Raw genomic sequence first — 24,484 nt, 5'->3', positions numbered from 1 at the left:
AAATATACTTTTCACTTATGTACAATTCATTAAAAACACAATGATATGTATTGGCATGAAGCTGCAACTGTAAATACCACGAAATTAAACACAGCTTAAAGGAACGTTCCGCCCAAAAAATATAGCTCACTTATTGTCCTCATGATCTCATATATCCCACATATACATTATCCAAAAACTATAAACAGTCTTGTTACAAATCCACTTGGTTTCAGAGTAATTGAGGTAAAGAGTTCAGGTGTGTGATGTCATTGGGATGTATATTATTCCAGGAAGTAATACATGCGTCTCAGTGAAATGATGAAAGGAAGAATATCAAGGCCTTATTGAGTGATTCACAGTTTCTAGAAAGACATATGCAAATTATATATTTGACATACTGTATATTTTTCTAATATATTTGACATATATATTTCTTAATTTCACTGAGCTGTAGCCCATTCATTACTTCATGGAATGACTGTACATAATAATGGCATGACACCTCTGAACTCTTTAACTCAATATATGTGAGATTATGAGCATTATTAATCATCTTAATTTCTGTTGGTGGAGTGATCCTCTAAAAAAAGGTAAACTCAGAATATTTGATTCCCTCTCTCCTACTTACCAATGATGATGTGGAATCAGTAAAGTTCTTTCTTCGCACCATCCATCCATCCATCCATCCATCCATCCATCCATCCATCCAATTCTTTATAATGGATATCCGCAATTGTGGCCACAAAACCAATGCAAGGTCAATGGGGCCACACTTCAATCTATACAGACCATGATACAAATCATGTAAACTACTTTGGGTGCACCATGGACTCATTTAGTATTTAGTATTTCAGGGCTTGTACAGAGTGGACCGTGGCCCTATTGACTTTGCATTAGTTGCGTGGCTAATTAGCCACAGCTGCGGGCATCCAGTATGAAGAACAGCATGGCTTGCGCTGAGAAAGGACTCGCAACAGTTCATGACATCATTGGTCCAAAATTCAGAACTTAAAGGAACACGCCAACATTTTGGGAAATTAGCTTACCGTCTTCTCCAGAGAGAGACATGAAGATAGATACCAGTTTCCTCTCTGTGCGTTCAGTAGAAAGCTATCTGGCTGCACGTTAGCCTAGCTTAGCACAATGAATGGAAGCGGACAGTGACGGGTAGCCTTCAGGAGAGGTGTTAGTTGGACAATGCCTAGGCTACCCGTCACTGTCCGCTTCCATTCATTGTGCTAAGCTAGGCTAACATGCAGCCAGATAGCTTTCTACTGAATGCACAGAGAGGAAACTGGTATCTATCTTCTTGTCTCCCTCCGGAGAAGACGATAAGCGAATTTCCCCAAATGTTGGCGTGTTCTTTTAAGCCTGTCAAGAAAACAACAGGAGACCAATAGTTTACAAGGAGGCAGTAGGCCATTCTGGATTTCCACCAGCTTGTGTGTTCACATATTAACAGTTTACGTTGTCTGTAATCTAGGAAGAGGTCACTTTTGTGGGAACATCGACCCTGACGTGATGGAGGACAGGCCCGTCTTCCCCTCTATCCACTGGTTGTAATTGGTCACCATCGTGTACACACCCGGGCGGTTTTCCCTGGCGCACCCGTCGCCCCAGCTGATAATTCCAAAGAGGAACATCCTATTATCCACCTCGCACACTAGAGGTCCTCCTGAATCTCCCTGCAGCGGTAAAGAGAGAAGAGAGATATCGTGAGAGAACATCTACAAACAGAAATCTCTGATCAGTGTCTCCGATCAAGTTTTGACTCGTAATGCATACCTCGCATGCGTCCTGACTCCAGTCAGAGCGGCCGGCACAGAACATATTCTCTGTGATCATACTTCCATAATAGTCCTTCTTGCTGCATACATTATGCGCCACAATGTTCACTTGAGCCTGTCGGAGGTACTGAGAGTTGTACCATAGACCTGAAAAGTCAACAAGAGGACACACGGTTAACACATGTGCTGGTAGATTATGACAGTATGGTACCAGTATCTACTGTTGAATCTGCATTTAGTAAACAGTTACGGGGACAGTAAGTCAGAGCAGTCTTTCCCAGCCGTGGGGTCGAGACCCTAAGTGACGACCCCTGATGTGAAAACGGTGTCCCTCGAAAGAAAAATCCAAATCAAAGTAAAACGACTGTAACAAGGTTTGGACACATTCAACATAAAACAACTGCCCACAGTGTTTTTACACTGAGGTCATGGGGAAAGCCTTACAGCCTACCAGTAAACAGAAGGTTTCTTTGTGTAAATAACAGCAATGTACAGTGTGGAAGTCTCACAATGTACGTGACTCAACTCTCTCAGGTGTACGATCGCACAAGTTCAAAGATAGAATTTCGAGATAACATTCCAAAATCATAAACACCTAAAGGGGTTGAATGCCCGGTTCACAGGGATTTTCCAACCTTGATCTGTGAAAACAAAAAGGTGGGGAGCGGGGATCCCCAGAGTTAGAAGCTTCTGCTTACCTTTCGCCTCCTTCCCATAGCCAGCGATCTCACAGAAGATCCCAGACTGGAGGCTCTGTCGGGGTGGAGGCAGGCAGACTGTCTTCACAGACCGGCTCTCTTCAGCGCACCGCCCGTGCCTGTCCTTCAACTTCAGCAATGCTGGGAAACGCACAGCGAAGTACAAGATGAGTACGAACACGTACGAACACAGACCTCAACAGGTACCAGACAAGAAACATGATAGAAGTAAGAGACCACGAGGACACTGTATGCTGCTTGCTTGCAAGGTGTGTGTTTAACGCCACTAATGTTTTGCTCTTCATTAGACGTCTGATGAAGATGATGTAGCTTGAGACGTTTCATTAGTGGTGTTAACAGATGAACACATACCTTGGGAGCAGTATACAGTGTGTGTATTCAACTTCTACCAGACACCAACATCAGCGTGACCATGTCCAGGCCGATTTTGAGATCTGTATAACTCTCTCTGTTTTGCTTTAAGACAAGTTAGACAACATAATGAATACAATTCTGTATCCGTACCAATGTCGTTATTGAAGTTCCCCTCACTGTTGTCAAAGTTTTCATGGATAAAAACCTCGTCCACTTGGAATGTCTGCTCTAGAGTCAGATCAGTCTCGTTGATGGCGTTCTTTCCCAGGGTGACAGACAGACGTCGAGCTTTGGTTTGGGAGCTGGAATGAATCAGAAAGAACCCGTTCTAAAACCAAACCTGCATTTATTGTGCATTTTTCAAACACCTGCCGGCGTCGCGGTGAGTGAACTCGGTAACTCACCCATCGGGGAAGCAGTGGGCGGCAGTGAGAACCCAGCAGGGGGAAATCAGACTACCTCCGCATCGGAAAACCTTCTGCCTGGTTCTGCTCCTCCAGAATATGGCAGCCATCCATGGGTGGGACTCTACAGTGGCAACTGTTCCGCCCACGATCTTCATCTGCTTCCCAGAGCGCTGGCCACATGTTGACTCTGTGTGTGTGTGTGTGAAGGGAAGAAGAATTTTGACTTTTAGTTGAAACAGAAGGAAAAAAACAACAACAATAACTTGAAAATGGAAAATAAATTATCACTTATCAAGTTCAGAGGGAAGACAATGACTTACCTGTCACAGGCTCAGTGGGTGTCGGTGAAGGAAGAAACTGATCTAGTATGAGACAAGATTTTTTTTTTTATATATTATATTAACTCTTTCAGGTGTGTACGATCTCACGTGAGCTTAGAATTATGAGAACTTAACATTCTAATGATGATTCTAATTAGAAAAAAATAACAGGACAGTGAATGTGATTTGTATACCTCGGGAAAGCAAACTAGTTTAAGCCTGCGTACCTGCTTCAAAACAGCTCGGGATGTCACAATACTCCTCGACCAACTTGCGATTCCTCATGACGTAACACCATGGACGCCGTTTGTAGTTTAGATTTCTGTGGAAGACATCAAACATAAAAAATAGTATAGTTTGTATTATTTGTAGTTGTAGTAGTAGTAGTAGTATTATAAGTAGTTGTAGTAGTAGTAGTCGTAGTTGTATTGGTAGTAGTTGTATTGGTATTTAACCTTTATTTCACCAGGTAAGAAGCTTGAGCTCAAATAGCTCTTTTTAGTAGTGCTAGTAGTAGTAGTAGTAGTAGTAGTAGTAGTAGTAGTAGTAGTAGTAGTAGTAGTAGTAGTAGTAGTAGTAGTAGTAGTAGTAGTAGTAGTAGTAGTAGTAGTAGTTATGGGGGCTGGGCGACAGTGGCTCAGGAGGTAGAGCAGTCGTCTGGTAATCTGAAGTTTCCTGGTTCAATTCCCTGTTCGATTCCCACTCCTCCTGGGCAGCATGTCGAAGTGTCCTTGAGCAAGACACTTAACCCCTAATTGCTCCCGATGAGCAGGTTGGCACCTTGCATGGTTGCCTCCACCGTCGGTGTGTGAGTGAATGGGTAAATGTGAGGAACAAAAGTCAAGTTAGACCGCGCTCTCAAGATACGACACTGGGTGCTGAAATCCCATTAAGTATTATATAAAAGAAGCAGTGAAGCTAGACCAGCACTCTCAGGTTCAAAATTTAATGGCAGCCTGAAACAGACATGTTTCGGAATTACATATTCCTTCTTCAGTGTTATAGCTTGCAAGCTTGCAAGCTTGCAAGCTATAACACTGACGAAGGAATATGTAATTCCGAAACATGTCTGTTTCAGGCTGCCATTAAATTTTGAACCTGAGAGTGCTGGTCTAGCTTCACTGCTTCTTTTATATAAATGTGAGGAACAAAATTGTAAAGTGCTTTGGATAAAAGCGCTATATAAATACACCATTTGTAGTAGTAGCAGTGGCATTAGTAGTTGTAGAATTGCATTGAACCTATATGTATAAAAGTGTTGATTGTAACAGCTCCCCTACCTGCAGTAGTTGTGCCTTCCTTTTTTCACATCTGATGACATCAAAAGCTCCCGGGCTTCCGAGTCCCATTCCAGACATGTTCTCCCACTCTCCGACCGAGACACGGTACCTCTGTAGTACAACCCAATACCAATGTAGCAGGTTGCAGTTGTTACTAAAGGGGGAAATAAAAACAGATGTAATGTAACAGTGATCTTTCATCACTTTACTCATGGGCTCAAAGTGTCAAATGGAAGATGGAAGGTGGTGAGTGAGTTCCTTACTGATCTCACAGTGTTCCCCTCCGAAACCGTCTGGGCACAAACAAAACATGTGCTCCCTGGTGTGCAGGGATGGGAAAGAGGTGCCTCCGTTAAAGCAGGGGTCGTCTGACGAGGAAATGTAAAGTCGTCCGTGTCAAAAGCTCATACTGTGTAGTCCATGTTGTGAAATCAACGTTTGAATTGCTGAAACGTACAAAATTGATTTACTGTGTTGTGTGACCTACCTAATCTTCCAGAGGGGAACAGAGAAAAAATCTGCCTTTTTTGCCTCAGCAACCCCTATGAATGAGAAATAAAATAATAAAAATAAAGTTAATCCAAAGTAATGTAAAATAAAGTAATAGCTACAAAGCATACAAATTGCACAAACTGAAAAAAACTGAGATAACCAAACAAATACAGTGTATCACTATTTCCTTACCGCCTCTATTGTTGACAGAACTGCCAGGGTGGTGATTGTAACACCTAATAGTGTTGTCCTCTTCATTTCCCTCTCACTGGGTAATGTAGCATACAAACAGATTAGTAGATGTGCAAGAGTCTGCTTGCAGAGGGAGTTATGGGGACAAATCCCCAGGGCTTGCTCGGTTATGTCTGCAGAGAGCACATGGGTAGGGGGCGGGGGAGACGTGTGATTGGCTAGGAAGATGTTTGACAAGCTGGCCCATTTGGTGTGAAGAATTATTTTCATGGTACAGGGTTGAAAAATGAGTGAGTCAGATACACCTACACACACTTAGTCCACAAACCTAATACCCAAGAAGCATGTTCATAACATTAGTGTGTTATTGGCAGAACTGGTGAGTGGGGCCTATCAATTTGTTGTGCTTCAGTCTAGATAGGTGGTCACTGGTCTATAGGGATTTGATGTGGTCAAAATCAGGATGATAATGAATCATGATTACCAGTCAAACAATGCCTTCAAAGCAGTGGTTCTCAAACGTTTTCATGTCAAGGACCCCCACCTTGACACATAATAGAACAGGGACCCCCATTTGATTTGTCTCAGGGACCCCTATCTGAGAAGATCATATATTTAGATTTAATCCAGAATTCCATAGTCTATAATGTACTGTATGTAGCTGGAGGAGTGGAGAGAGTGAAACCTATGATTGGGCTAAACTTCTAGTGAATACAAATATTAGTGAAATTAAACTCATTACTCATTCTGTTGGGGACCCATCATAGTCATGGTCTCGACCTTCACATGACCTCTCTCGCTGTCCACACCCCACCATGACACTGCACAGCTCACACACCGACATGAAACCACAGCGGACTGATACCAACCGTGATCAAATGACGCTGAACATTGAGGAGCAAAGTAAAAAGGGAAGCCGGAGTTCCTTTTGATTTAAATGTGTGTAACACAAGCACTTACTGTAAATAGTCGGAAAACAAAGAATGCTTTCTGTCTGTGCGGTTTCTGTAATATGGTTTTCTGCAGAACGTCAAAACACATGTCTCCTGAAACAGATTGAGTGAAATCAAATCAAGATGTGTTGCACCATATTGAAAGCATTTTACAAACAACAAGCTGTCTACTCTGAGGAATAAACAAGATTTGCAATGTATAACAAAGAAACTCACTGCAGTACAAAACATTTGCAGTACAAGACAACATGTAAAATTGGCCTATTCACGATTAGTTGGTTGGATGTGAACACGAGGAAATCAGATAAATGAGACACGATTCCAAGGAGTTTGATTCAGTGATGAATAATGACAGAAAAATGGCAGTGGTAGCCTAAAGGTTGCAGAGTCATATTTGTGACCCAAAGGTTGCCAGTTTGAATCTCAAGCTGGATGGAGGGGGGGGGGGGGGGGGTGAGCATTGCTCTTCCCTCCCTCAACACCTGGCCTACTGCTGAAATGCCTTTGAGCAAGGGACTTCACTTAACCTCAAACTCCTTCAGTGATGCTGTTCAGTGGCCATGTGGAAGTCTGTGCCTACTGGAAACTCCCAGGTGTGTGAATAATTAAGTCTGCAGGGCATTGGTGTATATGTGTCAAGTGTGAAGCAGCCAAGAAGAAGTTGATTTTGGCAGAACTTAGAAATATTCTCAAATCCTTAAACCGAATTCGACAACGCCCTTCCCAGTCAAAACGCATCAGGATGCCTCCAAAGCCATGCCCCTGGGCCTCTAGGTAGCCAACAGGCAACTGTGTGTTAGCAACAGGCCTTTGTGTACGTGCACAACTGTGCATAACAAGCGTTTTTTGGAGTACTATGATTAATGTTGAGATATAATAAGAAATATTAAATGTTGCGAAAAAAATTATCTGTGGCAGCTTATTGATCCTCTAACAGTAAATCCAATAGCCGGCTGACAACAGTCTGATGGGGGAAAAACATAAAAAAAAATATTATTGTTAATAATAATAATGCTATCAAATAGTTTTTATGTAATTGGAATTATCTACTTAACAATTTCTGTGTGTAGTCTGTCAAAATACTGAAACTAGATAAAAATAACAACAAAATCAAACTGAAGTCCTTGTTGAATATAAAATGACAAACATACAGACACACAAAACACACAATAAACATTACAACTTTGATTCCACTACCTCCAATGGGGTGGTGGGTGTTTCAGATGCATGTTTAAGCTATAGCCTGTTTTTAATTCACTGGGTGTCACTGTTGCTCTCAGTTAATCTGCTCGTTGTGTATAATGATAGGCCCAAACTCAATTATTACTTCACATGGCCCGTTCCGGCATCATTTTAAACTACCTTTAATCTTCTACCATTAATCCTTTAATCTTTTCATCATCCATAATTGTGATGATTCGTCTAAATAATGACATGGGTAATTTTTGTTTAGTCTGATGGTGGTGATGATGATGATGATGATGATGATGATGATGATGATGATGATGATGATGATGATGTAGTGGTTTGGAATGATTCCAGTCGTGCAAGCCTATCTAACCGAATACCTTTGTTTCGTTTAGGTAAGTTAAGTTTCAAGTTCAAGTTTTGTTTCATTTGTCACATATACAGTAAGGTACATGTACATTACAGTGAAGTCAAATGCTTGGTTCTGTATGAGCCTCCTGAGAATGTGCTTCATACAGTAAAACAAGTCAAAAGAATAAAGTCCAACACTATACAAAATATACAATATACAAACTAAAGTGCAACCTAAAGTACAAAATGCTAACTTTTTTAAATGCAAAATGAGGTGAATGAATGAATGAATGAATGAATGAATGAATGAAAACTTTATTTAACAGATTGCAGAATGGGTACAATACAGTAGCCTACGGCCCAATACACACAATTGTTAAGTGGATGCAGACCAGAGAAAGACGTTTGTCTTGTTTACATCAGGGTCCCCCATTTACAATTCATAGTGACATTTATGACATACACAACATATGCCATTTATGGCATAGGGACATGTCATGACATACAGGTATTTAGTACTGTTACATTTGTGGATGGATGTAGTAGTATGGATGTAGTAGTAAATACTGTAGTAGTAAATAAATAAATAAATAAATAATAAAAATAAATAAATAGGTAATTTGTCAATGCAAATTAATGACTGAAAAGGTAAAGTAAATATTATGTGGTTCCCGGATGTCACCGTGTCTGGATCCTGCTCAGTAAAGCCTGTCGACGGGGCAGCTGTCAGAGGTGGATGAGGGCAGATTATCCTCTGCGTCGGCGACTCATGATTACTGGCAGGCAGGCGCGCTTCGAGCCGGGGAGTTTAGTTTCTGGAAAATGGGGAACGCTGACTCCAAACTCCACTTCAGGAAAGCAGTGATACAGCTCACGACCAAAACACAGGTTTGTTTCAAATAAACACTTGCAGAAATATAGCATTTTGTAGCTGTGTATTTCGGGTCAATATTGTCTTTAGAAGATAACTTCGAGTGCCAGATGGTAGCCTACAATTGCATCCTAGATGATAATATTGATGACACGAACAGAACCGACGGTAACCTGCGGTCATTTTAGAATCGGGGTTCAGTAATAGAACATTTACGTAATTTTACTGGTTTTCAGAGAGTATTTTAAATGGTCAGCATTGCCTAGAACATTGCTAAATTAACCCATCGTTCTGAACTGCGACCCCTTTATATGCTAAATTAATAAAGTGGGTCATAATATCACTTGAACATGTAACATTGTACCCATAACCTACCGTATAAAACCGAATATAACATACGCAGTTACTTTGGCAAATATGAACCACAAATTCGTCCAGTCAGTGGCAGGTGCAATTAAGGTGGACCTGGTCAGATGCAGTTGTATTCAGATCACGGGTGATCAGTGGCGTCGCGTGGGTAAAATAACAGGGGAAGCCAAAAAAAATTATTAAAAAAGAATTATTAAATATTTTTATTAATATCTTTTTTTTTTTCTTTTTTTTTTAAGTCAAGCAGTCACCATGTACACTACAGTATGGCTCGGCGGCCAGTCAAACTTTCTTAACAGATTGCAGAATGGGTACAATACAGTACGGCTCAATACACACAATTGTATAAGGGGATGCAGACCAGAGAAAGACGTTTGTCTTGTTTACATCAGGGTCCCCCATTTTCAATTCATAGTGACATTTATGACATACAAGACATCATGACATCAAATATACAGTACTGTTACCCATAGATCCTGACAGAGTATATACATATGATGGGGAGGGAACTGTACATTAGGAGGGGGTGGGTGGGTGGGAGAGAAATATACATATGGCCGGGAGAGAATATGACTGTCTATTAGACAAACGTGACAAGACAAACGTATTTCTCTGGTCTGCATCCCCTTAACAATTGTGTGTATTGAGCCGTACTGTATTGTACCCATTCTGCAATCTGTTAAATAAAGTTTTCATTCATTCATTCATTCACGTGTCTGTTGCGTGGCGCGCCCAGCCATCAGAGCGCTCCTACTGTAAAATGCGGAAGCAGCCATTTCAGCCTCGGTTTTACTCGTTTATAAAAATGATTTAAAATGTTTATTAGCAACGCCGAGCTTTCAAACCCCGCCGCATCTGTGTGTGAAACCCTAATGGAACGCTGGGTACCTTGACATTTATATCCGATATATTTTGGACCCACCGCTAGCTTTTAAGCAGTGCTTGATGGTGCACATTAACCTGGCTACTACGGAGGAATAAGTGACTGCGTATTCCAGCCCCTGGCTTGCATTGCAGTCATGAAAGGGTATACAAGCTTGCCTGATAACGTTAGTTAGTCAGTCAGGCTGCTCAGTGCTTACCTGGTCAATAATGTGGTCCTCCTCTTGCCAGATAGATTTGTTAAATCATAATATCCACAGTGGTGTGCTCTGCTGGTCCTCAGTAAATGTCCCGCCGACGAAAATAAGTTGCTATTAAAGTGCTAAATGTTAGATACACTAATAGAGGATTCGAACGTGCCCGCTCTGTTAATAACATTTTCAATCAATTCCGCGAGGGGATGATGTTCAGACATGTTTGTAGTAGACTACTAGACTGAGTGACGCCAGTATACTACTAATGGGATGTCACGTTAGGTAGTCAGGTGGAAACGTGAACTTCTGAGTGCCCCGCCTCCAGGTGGGAAAATATGCTGAGTGTTTTCCTCCCAGCTCCGTTTTAAACTTTTAGGGTGTGGCAGTCAGCTCGAATCTGATTGGCTAGGATCGGATTTGGACTCTATAATGCTGGAAGCCTGGAGAAAGAGACCTACCCACTGCCTCTCTCCTATACTAGCTGCAGTGAGCACAGTCTGACAGTGTGTTAGAGGGAGTGAGAAGGAGAAGAGGGAGACATTAAAAAAAAAAAATATATATATAACACAGATGCACAGATGAAAAAGAATGTAAACTATATTAAAAAAAAATTATATATATATATTTTTTTGTTTTTTTCATATTTCTTATTTCATATTTGATATGAATTTATAGGGAGGCATGGCTTCCGTTGGCTTCCATAAGGATTCGCCACTGCGGGTGATGGGTCATTTTTAATTTTTAATTTTATTTTATAAACCTATTGAAATATAAGATACCACTTTTAAGATATATCACATCTGAATTGTAATTATTGCATTGATTTACAGAGTGACCATATTTAAGGTGGACTGGAGAAGGTCTTGACAGATCAGTAAATACTTTGAGCACCCAATCTTCAAAACAACTATTAGGCGACCTTCTGTCTTCCTCGATTTACCCTATCCTATATTTAGAACCTGGGCAGCCAATGAATAATACATGATAATAAAACGGCATCACAACTGCTGTGCTCATCTCTACTGGGGAGAGAGTAGCTGACGTCAAAGCAGCGGCTGTGACGAGGTTGTTGTGGAGAGGAGAATGATGGAAGTTGGAACTCCTTTCCTCTCATTCTTTGTGGCAAGCTGTCAAATACACACACACACACACACACACACACACACATGGGAAACGTGACAGAGCCCTGTCTGTTGCCTCGTCTCCCCCAGCCTGTGGAAGCCTCCGACGATGCCTTCTGGGACCAGTTCTGGGCCGACACGGCCACCACCGTGCAGGACGTGTTCACTCTGGTGCCTGCAGCTGAGATCCGAGCTGTCAGAGAGGAATCGCCTTCAAACCTGGCAACCCTCTGCTATAAGGTAACATCTATCTGGATGGATGAATGGATGGACTGCAGTTCTTCTAACAGTATGCTTTTGGTGTTACCACATATGGGGAGGTTGGGAAGTGTGTATGTGTGTGTGTGTGTGTGTGTCTGTCTGTGTGTGTTTATGTATGTGTACCCTTTCTCCCCCACTAATATTCGGTCTGTAGCCTTGTACCTATTGTCTACCTTGGATACAGTCAGTATAAGGAATGTAACCAGCTGTTTGTTGTTCCCACACAGTGGGTCTTTCTTGAGTATCCAGGGGTCAAAGGTCATGTGAGTGAAGCAGATGGGCTTTGGCAGATACAGTAATTTAATTGACAGGGGAAAAAGAAATATCGTTCAAGAGGGAGAAATGAAAGCAGTACACCTGGTTTGGGTGGTCCTCAATAACAACAATGAGATTTGAGATGATGGAGCAAATTGGAAGAATACCATGAAGACATTCGGTGGTTCTCAAACTGACTATTAGAGGCCTTGCACAGAATATTTGTGTAGTTCTCTTTCTTCCAGTATGGCTGCCTATAACCATTGGTCAAAAGAAAGTGCCTAATTTCTGTGCAGTGGTAGAGTAGGTAAAACACTGGAAAAGCACAATATTAATGTTCTACTGTGACTTGTTTACAAGATCCAGTAATAAGACGCCAAATTGTTATGTTTCTGTTGATATATTTCTCATATATCAACACATAGCAACCATTGTTTTGCACATACTGTACCAACCATTATCTCTCCCATTGCCATGTACAGAGACGATGGTTGCTAAGTTAGAGGCAGCCATGTTAAAAAAAAGAAAAGATTATGGGCCAATTTAAAAAAAAGATTTAGTCAGACTACTTAGTTCCATTACCTTTTTAATTGAGTTTGAACACAGAATAGTATTTTATCGATTCAAGAGAAGCCAAACCTAGGATCAACCCCCCTCCCTGCTCCCCCTGACAGAGGGCACTGTGTCACTAATGGCGGTCCCTAGACCCCACTGTCTCTCACACATGTGTCTTATTCCAGGCGGTGGAGAAGCTTGTCCAAGGGGCCGATGCCGGCTGTCCCTCTGAGAGGCAGAGACAGATCGTCCTGAACTGCACCCGCCTGCTCACCCGTATCCTACCGTACATCTTCGAGGACGCCGACTGGAGAGGCTTTTTCTGGTCCACCGTGCCGGGAGCCGGGAGAGCCGGGGTAAAGCTGTTTGGGCTCATGACAGAAACTCAATGGATCAGTGACAGCCGACGGCAATGTGTGTGGCTATTCTGGTTTATGCTCCAGAAAATGCTTAGTGCTATCATAGTACTGTATATTGGATCATGGTGGGCGAGACCTGTCAGAGGGGTGTGTAGAAGTCTTACATAGCCTTCTGCGCTCTTTCAGTTCGCTCTGTTCCTCTGCTATCGCTCTGTCTCTCCCCAAAGATTTCTCTGCCACAGAAAAGACTGGGGGGGTAACCCACTTCTGCCAAGGGAACGTGATGAGGATGAAGACGTCCCTTTTGAAGTTGATATTCTGTGACAAATTGCGTTAATTTGTCAGTTTAGTCACAGTCGTTCTGATCCCATTCTTCTTTAAGTCCGGATACATTTTTTATTCCCTAGTGTGATAGAATTACTCATTCCATTACCCCTTGAGGCCCGGGACGGAACTGTAACGGGAGGAGAATTCGCCAAGGAAGGAAGTACTCCCTTTCCTCCTTTGTTCCAACTGCATTTCTATGCATACCTTATTGATTATATTGGCTGACTTGTCTACATTGTAGGGTTCCTTTCTCACCTGTAGCTCTTTACCTTTTATTTGGTCGTCTCCACCTGGCACAACTACTTTCAGTTTGACGTGGAGGAAACACAGTTTTTTATTACATCAGGGTGACATTTAGAGGTGCTCCAGGGAAAGAGAGAGGCTTATCATCTGATGTATTCCTCTCACATATTACTCCCTTGCCAGATAGAAGCACTCTCACATTTATGTTCACTTGTATTTGCATAAGTGAATGGATAGATGTTCAAGAAAAGAAAAACATTTCCTCATTTTTCTGTGAAGCTTTTGTCTTGGTAGTACTGGTATGAGAAATGTCCGCCACCGCGAGACAGCCCCACATGCTCTACGGGATACAGGCATTCCATTCATCTTCAGACAGCCTACTTAGTTTGATCTGTCGCCACCTTTGTCAGCTTTTTAGAGATCTGAGCATCGGGAGTCCTTTGAGACCCCCTCTCTCATGATCTCACCCCTATTGCTACAATTGTTAGGAAGTGATTGTGTTGTTTTGGAACTCCTGAGTGTTCTCAGACATCCAGAGCTGGGGGGCTAGCGGTGTAAGATGAGACCCACGCTGAGGTCACCGTCTCGGCCGGCGCGCTCTCTGAGTGGTGTGGCCGCCGTCCCTGTTACCGCTGCTGGGTTGGACGGTTCTCCCGTTACCTAGTCTACAGGGGACCGCGGCCTGAACACTGCCCATATTGTATCTGCCCCGTCCACCCTACCCAGCGGTTGAAATGGCGAGGTATTGAATAACCTTTAATTAGAGTGCGAGACTGAGGTGAAATGCGGAACTGCAATAGGAATCGGTAAAGGGGTTGTTGCCTGTGTGCAGTGGGTTAAATTTGATGGTGTGTGTTTCTGTGTGTGTGTGTGCAGTGGTTTGAATTTGGTGTGTGTGTGTGTGCAGTGGTTTGAATTTGATGGTGTGTGTGTGCAGTGGTTTGAATTTGATGGTGTGTGTGTCTTAGGGGTGGGACGATACATCGATCCAGATCGATACATCGATGTAATTATCAACGATCGAATCGGATCGATGCAATGTAATAAGATCGATTCATATCGATACTCTTATTTTGAAAATCCTGTGGCGAGTCTCATATCCGCCCAAGAACAACAGCAGTAGCTCCGTGTGTGTAGACGTTACAGCATAGCATTCTCCCTTTCTGTGTGTGTGCGTGCGTCTTTGGAAAGACCAGATGAGGTCAGAGGAGTTTGATGTTTAAATGTTATTTAAACATAAACAATATAATACATAATAAATGTAGGCCTATACATGATCATGCAACATCAACAAATTGTTGTAGGAACGGTTTGGGAGAGGAAGGTAGGGAGGGGTTTTAGGTTGAGTTTTGAGTTCCAAAAAATGGAGCTTAAAGTTTAAAGCTCAATATATCAAAACGTGGCACTTTACAGTGAACAGGAGGTCTATTTGTATTAAAAACAATAGATTGATTTTCCTTTAAATGTCTGGAAGAGCTCAAAAATACAAATGTCAAATGATATTTTTGTTACCTTTTTTTAGTTGATCTAAATGTTACCGATTGTGTTAAATGGGCATATGATATCATCTCATATCGATTGCAGGCACCTGAATCTAATCTAATCGTATTGTATCGTGAGAGACTTTGTGATATCGGCAAATATCGTATCGTTGTCCAAAGAATCGATATCGTATCGTATCGTATCATGATGAAACTGGTGATTCCCACCCCTAGTGTGTCTGTGCAGTGGTTTGAATTTGATGGTGTGTGTGTGTGGTGTGGGTGTGTGTGTGTGTGTGTGTGTGTGTGTGTGTGTGTGTGTGTGTGCAATCGTGCACTCAACATTGACATGTCACGTTGTGGCTTTCTGGAAAATGTTGTGTGTTACTTAGGTTTGATGATTAAGTGATTGAGCTGAATTCTAAACTGTAGGTTTTCTTTCATGGTGCCACCTGTGTCTCAGGAAACATGATGTTCATATCAAGTATCAAACTCATTGATTTAAAGCAACAATGTGTCTTTAAAATCTTTTATTTTACATTTAATATTTTTTTTCTTTTTTTGGATCTTTTTCCCCCCTCCTTTTTCCTCAGATTTTCTCCCATCCCAATGTTAGTCGTTATGCCAATTCCCAATCCCCTTCCTGGTCGCTGCGCACTTACCCCCCACAGTCAGTCTGGGAGAGTGGAGGCTATCACGTGCTTCCTCCGACACACGTCTAGCCAATCAACCGCTTCTTTTCACCTGGCAGCGCGGACTCTCACTGAGAGGGTGTAATGTGTGGAAGGATCACACTACCCCCCTTAGATCCTATCCGCGCTGAGCAGGCACCCCGACCGAACTGTAGGAGTCGCTGTTTACAACGACCCGGACCCACCCCGCCAGCTTTCCCACCCTCTAATACTGCCAATTGTATTAGTGTGAACGGCCAGCCAAGCTGGTGACACGCCGGGAGCTGGATTCGAACAGGCGAATCCAGCGTCTCCGGCGTTGGTGACGAACGCAATCTCCGCTACGCCACCTGACCGCCCCTTACATTTAATTTTCTATGAAAATTGAGACCACGAGCGCTTCCACGTGGCATAGTGTTGTGTCTCACCAGACCATGTGTGGCTTGAGCAGCGAAGGTGAGTGCAAGTGGTCTCAATTAGCTCTGTACACACTCCAGAACTTAATTAATATATATTTTTTAAATGCATAGCACACACTATCTTTAGATGCATAACGTTTTTAAAATTGTATTAGTTTAATTTTTTTAACCATTGTATTGTGTAACCCTCAGTATGTAGTCAAAATCATACATTTAAAATGAAAATGTGATATTATTATTAGTCAAATATTATTTAAATAATATAGCATATAGCTTAGATTAGATTAAAATGTATTGACATTATACAGCACAAGTACAATACAATGGAAATAAGTTTGGCATCCAACCAGAGCGCAAAGGTAACAGTAAAGTGCAATAGTAATATACAATGTACAGGTGATTAAACTGGGTATACAATATATAAATGAGTACTACTGAATAATAGTGCTAACAGATGTATGTACAGCATTGTAATATTAATTGACAGTGATACAAGTGTAAAGACATTATGGTAGTAAGTCATACTGGCCAGCAGCATAACTAGTAAGAGTAGGTAAGGGATATGTACAGATATAGATATAGTATCTACAGATATGTAAAAACGATTATATTCATGTACAGACGGATGTGGACAGAAATGTATACAGTAAGAATATGGGTTATATGCAGGTGGTATGTAGAATGATTATATGCAGGTATATTCAGACATATATATATATATGCTGTAAATATAAATATATGTGTATATGGGGGGGGGGGGGGTCTGTCACCGTGGTACAGAGTTCAGGGAGATGACGGCTGAGGGAAAGAAGCTGTTCCTGAGTCTGCAGAGCGGAGGGCAAATAGTCCATGATTGAGATGAGATATTTATGAATGTAAATTTTTTTTTATTTATAAAATTGAAATGAAATAAACACAAGACAATTCTTTTAACTCACCTCTTTGTCGTCCCTATAGCGTTTGAACGAAGATGATGATGAAGATGATGGAGCCCGGCCCCTGGCCGAGTCTCTCCTCCTGGCCGTCGCTGACCTCCTCTTCTGTCCCGACTTCACCATCCAGAGCCACAAGAAGGCCGGCCCAGTGAGTCCCTCTGCTGTTCCACGCCTCATTTATGCAGCATGGCAGACATTCAAAATGGCAGACTAACCTCATTAGCTCACCACGCAGCTGGCGCCCAAAACAGCAGCCAATATTCACTATCCAATTAAGAGGGCATCGCCGGCGTACTGCTTCAGGGCTAATCTAATTTCACAAGGATGTGTATAGGTGACATTTTCATTACATATAGCAGTGAGTGGTCTAATTATGGCGTCTGTGTTTTTATTGTGAGGTCTTGTCCCGTGTGATGGACAAAAAAAAACAGCCACACGGGAAAACCATTGTGTGTGTACTTTAGTTTTAGCCCCCAGGCTGCATGAATGTCAATACCACTGATGTAAAGCGTTGGAGCGCTGTGTCACATCCTTGTTATTCAGCCCCGCGGCGTGTACCCGCTACCTCTCATTATCTCTCTCCTCCACACAAACCTCTTGAGCAGTCGCTCGTGGTTAATGAGTGACTCCGGTCTCCTCGGTGTGACACAGAGAGAGAGGAGTGGCCCTCAGCCATGTTTGTCAACTGGGCTGAGGAGAAACGGGGCGGACGCTCTTTATCCACACTGAGCAAACACACCACGGTGTTGGCGGACAGGCGGGGGGGGGGGGGGGGGGGGGGGGTGATGGAAAATGGTTGCGCGCCTCTTAATCCTACCTCCAGACTAGACCACTCACTCACTCACTCACCGCTCGCGTAGCAGCACCACCCCAAGGAAATGTCACACTCAATGGAGCATGTGTGAAACCGTGTCGTGATCTGAATGGTGGAAAACGGCCAGGGGCTCTCGTTTGTCCCCGGTGCTTCAAGGACTTTGCTAACACGCACGAGAATGCACACACACACGCACGCACGCACATGCAAGCGAGTGCACACGCACACACAAAGACACACACATACATGCAAGTATGCGTGCAGGACGTGCACAAACAGACATGCAAGCAAGTGCACACACAAACACACACACACACACACAAGCAACCAGTTGGTGGACTCATGCTGTGCCTGACGAATTCTTTACATTTGAGCTTTCGGTTGGTTAGGGGTGAATTAACGTGAAGGAGCCTTTGTGTGCATGGCATAGTAGGAACAGTGGTGTGTGTGGCATAGTAGGAGCAGTGGTGTGTATGGCATAGTAGGAGCAGTGGTGTGTGTGGAGGCATAGTAGGAGCAGTGGTGTGTGTGTGGCATAGTAGGAGCAGTGGTGTATGTGTGGCATAGTAGGAGCAGTGGTGTGTGTGTGGCATAGTAGGAGCAGTGGTGTATGTGTGGCATAGTAGGAGCAGTGGTGTGTGTGTGGCATAGTAGGAGCAGTGGTGTATGTGTGGCATAGTAGGAGCAGTGGTGTGTGTGGCATAGTAGGAGCAGTGGTCTGTATGGCAATGTGGCATAGTAGGAGCAGTGGTGTGTGTGGAGGCATAGTAGGAGCAGTGGTGTATGTGGCATAGTGCCATTTACTGTCCGGTAATCTATGAAAAATGACGATACGAAGCCTAGTTAGATGTATTCAAATGGCAGCCCAGTAGTTATCTGTGCTGAGGTGTGACTGCAGCGTAAGTGGATACGGGGAGCAGAGCGCTCAGCTTAGTCCACTTGTTGATTCACAGGGTAGAAGGAGGTGTGAATACTGAACACAGTCATGCTGTGTGTTTTAGGCCTTTTGCCGTGGCTGTGTATCTGGTTATATTATGCTTAAAACCGTGGCAGTGTGTAATTACAGTACGTTTGTGTGGGGAGGTTGAAACCTTGCGATAGCAGCCCCTTGGTGTGAACTCACTCCTAAGTTAAATACCCCCCACTTCTCCACCTGATCGTTTTCAGGTGGCGGAATGGATAAGACTGTGGGATTTCTTTCTAAAAGATTTTCTTTTTCTTTTTCTTTTTTATACTTTATTGAAACTCGGGAGTCATTGAGGGAGACCAATGGCGCCAGGGACATGCACAGGACTTTAGAGGGGCAGGTGCTCAAAGGCTGAAAAGGGCACTAGGCCTGTGTGCGTACAAAGCGAGTGTGTGCATCGCGCAAGCCGATTTTTGGGGGGCCTTTTTTGGCGGGGGGACCCCCTTTTTATGCTTTTTGGGGGGTTTTGGTGATTGAATATTGAACTATAATAATCAGTGCAGCAGCTCACTTATCCTTGAAAGACACTTTTATCACTGACTTAAAAGGCCCATACATCTCCATAAATGTTCAGGGGGGAGGGATTAAGTGCTTACCCTAAAGACCCCAAGAAGTGCTGTATATTCTGTATTGTTTAATATAAATGCATTTTTTTATTCCAATCCCGATTTGTATTTGAGATTCCCAAGTCCCATCGGACTTGACTTCTTCGTGTCCCTCAATGAGTGTAATACCAGCATTCAACTGTATGCGCCACAGCGGTTTCTATCATCATCATCACCACCCACGCTATGCATAAAATATATAGGTCCGCGGAGAGGCACGCTGAGGAGGCCGTGCAAACTGCAATGGAATACGGGGCATCTCTCTCTTTACCTAATATTTTGATTCTATCCTGAAATTTTTCAGTTATATGCGCAACGGTAAAAAAAAGAAGAAAAAAAGTGTCTCTAATGTGAGTTCTGTCTCTAATGTGAGTTCTGTCTCTAATGTGTGTTCTGTCTCTAATGTGTGTTCTGTCTTTTCTGTTCTGTCTCTAATGTAAGTTCTGTCTCTAATGTGTGTTCTGTCTCTACTGTGAGTTCTGTCTCTAATGTGTGTTCTGTCTCTAATGTGAGTTCTGTCTCTAATGTGTGTTCTGTCTCTAATGTGAGTTCTGTCTCTAATGTGTGTTCTGTCTCTAATGTGAGTTCTGTTTCTAATGTGAGTTCTGTCTCTAATGTGTGTTCTGTCTCTACTGTGAGTTCTGTCTCTAATGTGAGTTCTGTCTCTAATGTGTGTTCTGTCTCTAATGTGAGTTCTGTCTCTAATGTGTGTTCTGTCTCTAATGTGAGTTCTGTTTCTAATGTGAGTTCTGTCTCTAATGTGTGTTCTGTCTCTACTGTGAGTTCTGTCTCTAATGTGTGTTCTGTCTCTAATGTGAGTTCTGTCTCTACTGTGAGTTCTGTCTCTAATGTGAGTTCTGTGTCTAATGTGTGTTCTGTCTCTACTGTGAGTTCTGTCTCTAATGTGTGTTCTGTCTCTAATGTGTGTTATGTCTCTAATGTGTGTTCTGTCTCTACTGTGAGTTCTGTCTCTACTGTGAGTTCTGTCTCTACTGTGAGTTCTGTCTCTAATGTGAGTTCTGTCTCTACTGTGTGTTCTGTCTCTACTGTGAGTTCTGTCTCTAATGTGTGTTCTGTCTCTAATGTGTGTTCTGTCTCTACTGTGAGTTCTGTCTCTAATGTGTTCTGTCTCTAATGTGTGTATTGTCTCTACTGTTCTGTCTCTAATGTGAGTTCTGTCTCTAATGTGTGTTCTGTCTCTACTGTGAGTTCTGTCTCTACTGTGAGTTCTGTCTCTACTGTGAGTTCTGTCTCTAATGTGTGTTCTGTCTCTTCTGTTCTGTCAAAGCCACCTTTATGCGGATGACACAGTTCTCTATTGTATTGCTGATTCTGTGCAACTGGCCACTAAATATTTACCACTCTCCTTTGACGCCTTGCACGATGCACTTATTAGTCTAAAACCGGTGCTTAATTAAATCCAGTAAAACTAAATTCATGTTGTTTTCCAAAGCCAACATTTTCTTTTGTAATTACTTGCATATATCTACTCTGAACGGTCTTGATATCGAGAGATTTTCAGAATACAAATACCTTGGTATTTGGATTGATGAAGGATTTACATTTAAACATCATGTGGGCGTTCTCGCCAGTAAATTACGGAAAAGGATTGGCTTTTTCTATAGAAACACTCTTTGTCCGTGGTCCAACGTCTCCGTAGACTTCGTTACTGCCCTTCCCTTGGAAACACTGTCATCCTGACCCTTGTGGACCGTTTCTCGAAGTCAGTTAGACTGATAGCCCTGGCCAAGCTCCCGACTGCCATAGAGACAGCGGAACTATTAACCACCCACGTCTTCCGCCTGTATGGCCTTCCCCAGGATGTGGTGTCTGACAGTGGCCCCCAGTTCACATCCAATGTTTGGCAAGCCTTTTGTGTGGGGATTTGGGCCACGGTCAGTCTCACGTCCGGCTACCTGCTCCCTGGGGTACCAGCCACCTCTACTTCCCTTCCAGGAGGCTGAAGCGTTGGTACCATCAGTCCAGGCCCACCTCCACCGCTGTCGTCGGATCTGGAACTCGGTGCACCCTGCACTACTCCGCGCCACTGCATGGACCACCCGGAGCGCCTAACGGAAAATATTAGAATGCATTGATATTTAACCTATAATACGAGGCTGACTCGGGCGTTGGCATGTTGTAAAGTGTTGCCAGAGAGCTGATTACAGGAGTTGATGATGCGTCCACTCCTTGATTACAATGGTTCCACTCAAAACTGGTGGATAGCAAAACGTTGCTAGATAGCATCAAGGTTCCAAGAATCCTGAACAGTCTAGATTGATTACCAGTTATTTTATTTATTTCCATGCGAGTGCCCTGGGTTCATTACCCAGTGGGATTGGGCTGCTTCCTCATACCTGGTTGTTTTTGTCATAGGGGGAAAGCACATCACTCCCCAAACAGGTTCAAATGTTCTGGAGGTAATTTCCTCATACAGCTGAGCTGGTGTTATATTAATCTGTCCATGCTGAATTAAACCCTCTATTTTCCTCAGACTTTCCTTTTTTTGGATTTATCCATGGTTGGCTTACTGGGGGGTCGGAAACTCAAGATTAGCCACTTGCAGACGGCAGGGAGAGGCACGGGGTGTGACGTACTGTATATTTTAGTTGATGAAATATTTTTGTTGACTAAATATTTTAGTTGATGAAATATTTTTTCATTTCAGTGTCACAGTATGACATCGATCTCCCAAAAAAAAAAAAAAAAAAAAATCTTTTGGAGGCCCCTCGTCACTAGAGGCCCATGGGCCGCGGCCCAAATGGCCCGGTCGTTAATCCGGCCCTGTACCTACCCTCCCACCTGTCACTCTCAAACACACAAACAGAAGGGCAAAGAAAATCATTTCTGACCCTTCACCCTGTGCCAACTCATAATGTAATAAGTGTGTGTAATGTCTTAAAAATATGAAATAAAAATGCACAATGTAATATAAATATTGAATACATAATGGAATAATGTGTAGCAGCTACGCTAGCAGCTACACTAACAGCTACACTGGCAACTACACTAGTGGCTATGCTAGCAGCTACACTAGTGGCTATAAAAATAAAAAATCTTTATGAGGCACAAAAGGGCAGGTGCTCGAGCACCCCTTGGGCTCTGTGTGCACGTGCCTGAATGACGCTTATAATTGTGTACAAAGCATTACAAGTAACGAGATGCACACAATCAATTTGAAACAATAATCAATACATAGTCCGAAAAATTCGAATAATTAAGCTAGGTTAATACCAGTTAGTTAGTCCCAACAGTGTCCCAGCTTGCTAGCATATAGCATAATACAATGACCAAACGTCCCGATTTGTGCGGGACAGTCCCATGGTTTAGCTCTTTGTCCCGCGTCCCGCAACAGTCACCTTATTAGGGCGTTGTCTCATTAGGAACGGTTGCTCCGTTCCGTCCTCGAGAGCGAACCCCCCCCTCTGGTCTGCGTACACACTACAATCTCGTTTTCGTACCCAAGCACAATTGAGGAGAGCAACACTCTATAGTCTATAGTTCTGTATCGCTAGTGGCTTAGCTTGGCATCGCCTTCTGCACTATCTCGCGTACGTGCACGCGTACTGAATAAACCACAAATGTACCTCTAATACCAGTATTAGTCTGACCACACCCCTCATCAGCTTACCTTCATAAGCAGGTGTGTGGTCACCTGCTCTCCTCCTTCTCGCTTTCACCACAAGGAAGAGGTGCCTCGGTAGATCCCCACACTTGACACCATGATGGAAGAAATTGGATTAGGAACAGCTTGGGAAACAAGGATACGTTGACATCATATCTTTATTTTCTCTCTCACTATTTTCGAGAAAATACGGCGATATTGTCTTCGTACTGGAGTGTCTAGAAGATGATGATCATTCTACAAACCCTCCACCGGTTTTCGTATTGGGAGCACGCCGCTGCATGCTTCTCAACTGCAGTTCCTTGCTGTGTTTGTTGGGGTGAAACCTGTCAGGCCACAGCTGAACTGTCGGACATGCCGCTGTTGTGAGGAGCGGTGCGTTCCAGGTTGGGTGAGTAGTGTTTGCTGGCGGGCTCCACTTGTCTGTTAGTGCTATGGGGGCTACTAGACGAAGTTTATGGAAACCGGCCCCAGGCTAGGGTCCTTTGTTTAGCCGTCTAGGCGACAGAAGGCCTTGGTCTGGCGACCATTATAGTTTTAACTAGTGGGCCGCGACCATTGACACTGGTGATCCCTGTGTGTTCTGGACGAGTGGATTCTCTCTGTCACCGTGTTAAGACCCCATCTTTCATATCCAAATGAGAGTATTCCTTCACGAGGGGATATGTGCATGTAATGTGCGATAGCGGCAGATTCATGTTCAAAGTCAGCTATACAGGCCAGTTGGTACTGTGCTGATTCCGCCGGACGTGTTATTGTCACCGTTGTGAAGCGGTGTTGACGTCTTGTTTTTCCTTTTCTCTTAAAAAGTGAGGAGGGTTCAGAACGGCGGCCTGTCTGGGTGAGTGTTATGTCATTGTTTACATGTTCATAGCTTACGGTTAGCCGGTCGGTGGCCTGGCGCGGGGTGGCTTGGCTTCTCGCGCGCCGCCGGGAGCTCGCTCCTGATCGCGTGCGTCGTAGATCGGCGTCTCGCGAGCGGAAGCGATAGCACCCGAACGGCTGGAGCAGCCGTTAGCTTGATGCTATTCTGTTGAACGTGCTTTGATTTTTAACATGTTTTACACTTTTGACCACGACGTCATCCTTGACAGGGGATGTTCGTCAACCCTGCCCGAGCCTAGACGGGGATTGCGTCAACAAAGAGGACTGTAGCGACTGGTGGAGCGGCGACGCTGCCCGGATCGAACAACACGGGACGCTTGTGACTGCACTTCGCTGATCTGCGTTCCGGGCAGGTACGGGGTTGGCCAGACCCCATAACACGTCTTCTGGTTTTACCTTGCTAAATGTATTGTGAATGACGGTGTTTTTTTTCCCAAAACGTGTGTTGTTGCAATGCATTTGAGATACGTTGCGGGTTGTGTGTGAGCTGTTTTTGTCACTGGCAGTAGCTTCTCCGTGCAGGTCGTGATGTATTGATCTGGTTGTTGTGTGAGAAACATCATGGTGTTTATGTGTACCGTGTACTCACTACTAAGGCAACTAACCTATGAAGCTATGCT

General features: G+C 43.4%; 2 protein-coding genes across 3 annotated transcripts in view; one reads left to right on the top strand and one right to left on the bottom strand.

Moving 5' to 3' along the window:
* Positions 1-1,275: 1,275 nt before the first annotated feature.
* Positions 1,276-5,658, bottom strand: LOC311235961 (urokinase-type plasminogen activator-like). The gene is made up of 11 exons (XM_084323505.1): positions 5,534-5,658; positions 5,337-5,391; positions 5,113-5,217; positions 4,850-5,003; positions 3,797-3,891; positions 3,570-3,611; positions 3,247-3,436; positions 2,993-3,144; positions 2,468-2,608; positions 1,768-1,916; positions 1,276-1,667 (listed from the first exon to the last, which is right to left on the bottom strand). The coding sequence occupies exons 1-11, from the start codon at positions 5,597-5,599 to the stop codon at positions 1,473-1,475; spliced, it is 1,344 nt and encodes a 447-aa protein (XP_084179631.1). The 5' UTR covers positions 5,600-5,658; the 3' UTR covers positions 1,276-1,472.
* A 3,133-nt stretch (positions 5,659-8,791) lies between these two features.
* Positions 8,792-24,484, top strand: part of LOC311235039 (protein HID1-like) — a 62,220-nt gene continuing 46,527 nt past the window's right edge. For both annotated transcript variants that reach the window (XM_084322355.1, XM_084322354.1), the window contains exons 1-4: positions 8,792-8,913; positions 11,553-11,702; positions 12,719-12,889; positions 16,991-17,116. In XM_084322355.1, coding sequence (XP_084178481.1) covers positions 8,848-8,913; positions 11,553-11,702; positions 12,719-12,889; positions 16,991-17,116 — 513 coding nt within the window. In that variant the 5' untranslated portion in view covers positions 8,792-8,847. The remainder of the gene's footprint in view (positions 8,914-11,552; positions 11,703-12,718; positions 12,890-16,990; positions 17,117-24,484) is intronic.

Source organism: Notolepis coatsorum (genome assembly GCF_963971535.1).
Source record: "Notolepis coatsorum genome assembly, chromosome: 10".
Classification (NCBI taxonomy): domain Eukaryota; kingdom Metazoa; phylum Chordata; class Actinopteri; order Aulopiformes; family Paralepididae; genus Notolepis; species Notolepis coatsorum.
The sequence above is the reverse complement of the archived record's forward strand: the minus strand, read 5'-3'. Positions and strand labels throughout refer to the sequence as shown.

Excerpts from the sequence above, each read along its gene's own strand:
- LOC311235961 (XM_084323505.1), bottom strand. The coding sequence starts at position 5,599 with ATGAAGAGGACAACACTATTAGGTGTTACAATCACCACCCTGGCAGTT. Across the intron at positions 5,218-5,336 it reads GTTCCCCTCTGGAAGATTAG|ACGACCCCTGCTTTAACGGA; the intron begins GTAGGTCACACA and ends TTTCCTCGTCAG. Across the intron at positions 1,917-2,467 it reads CTATGGGAAGGAGGCGAAAG|GTCTATGGTACAACTCTCAG; the intron begins GTAAGCAGAAGC and ends TTGACTTTTCAG.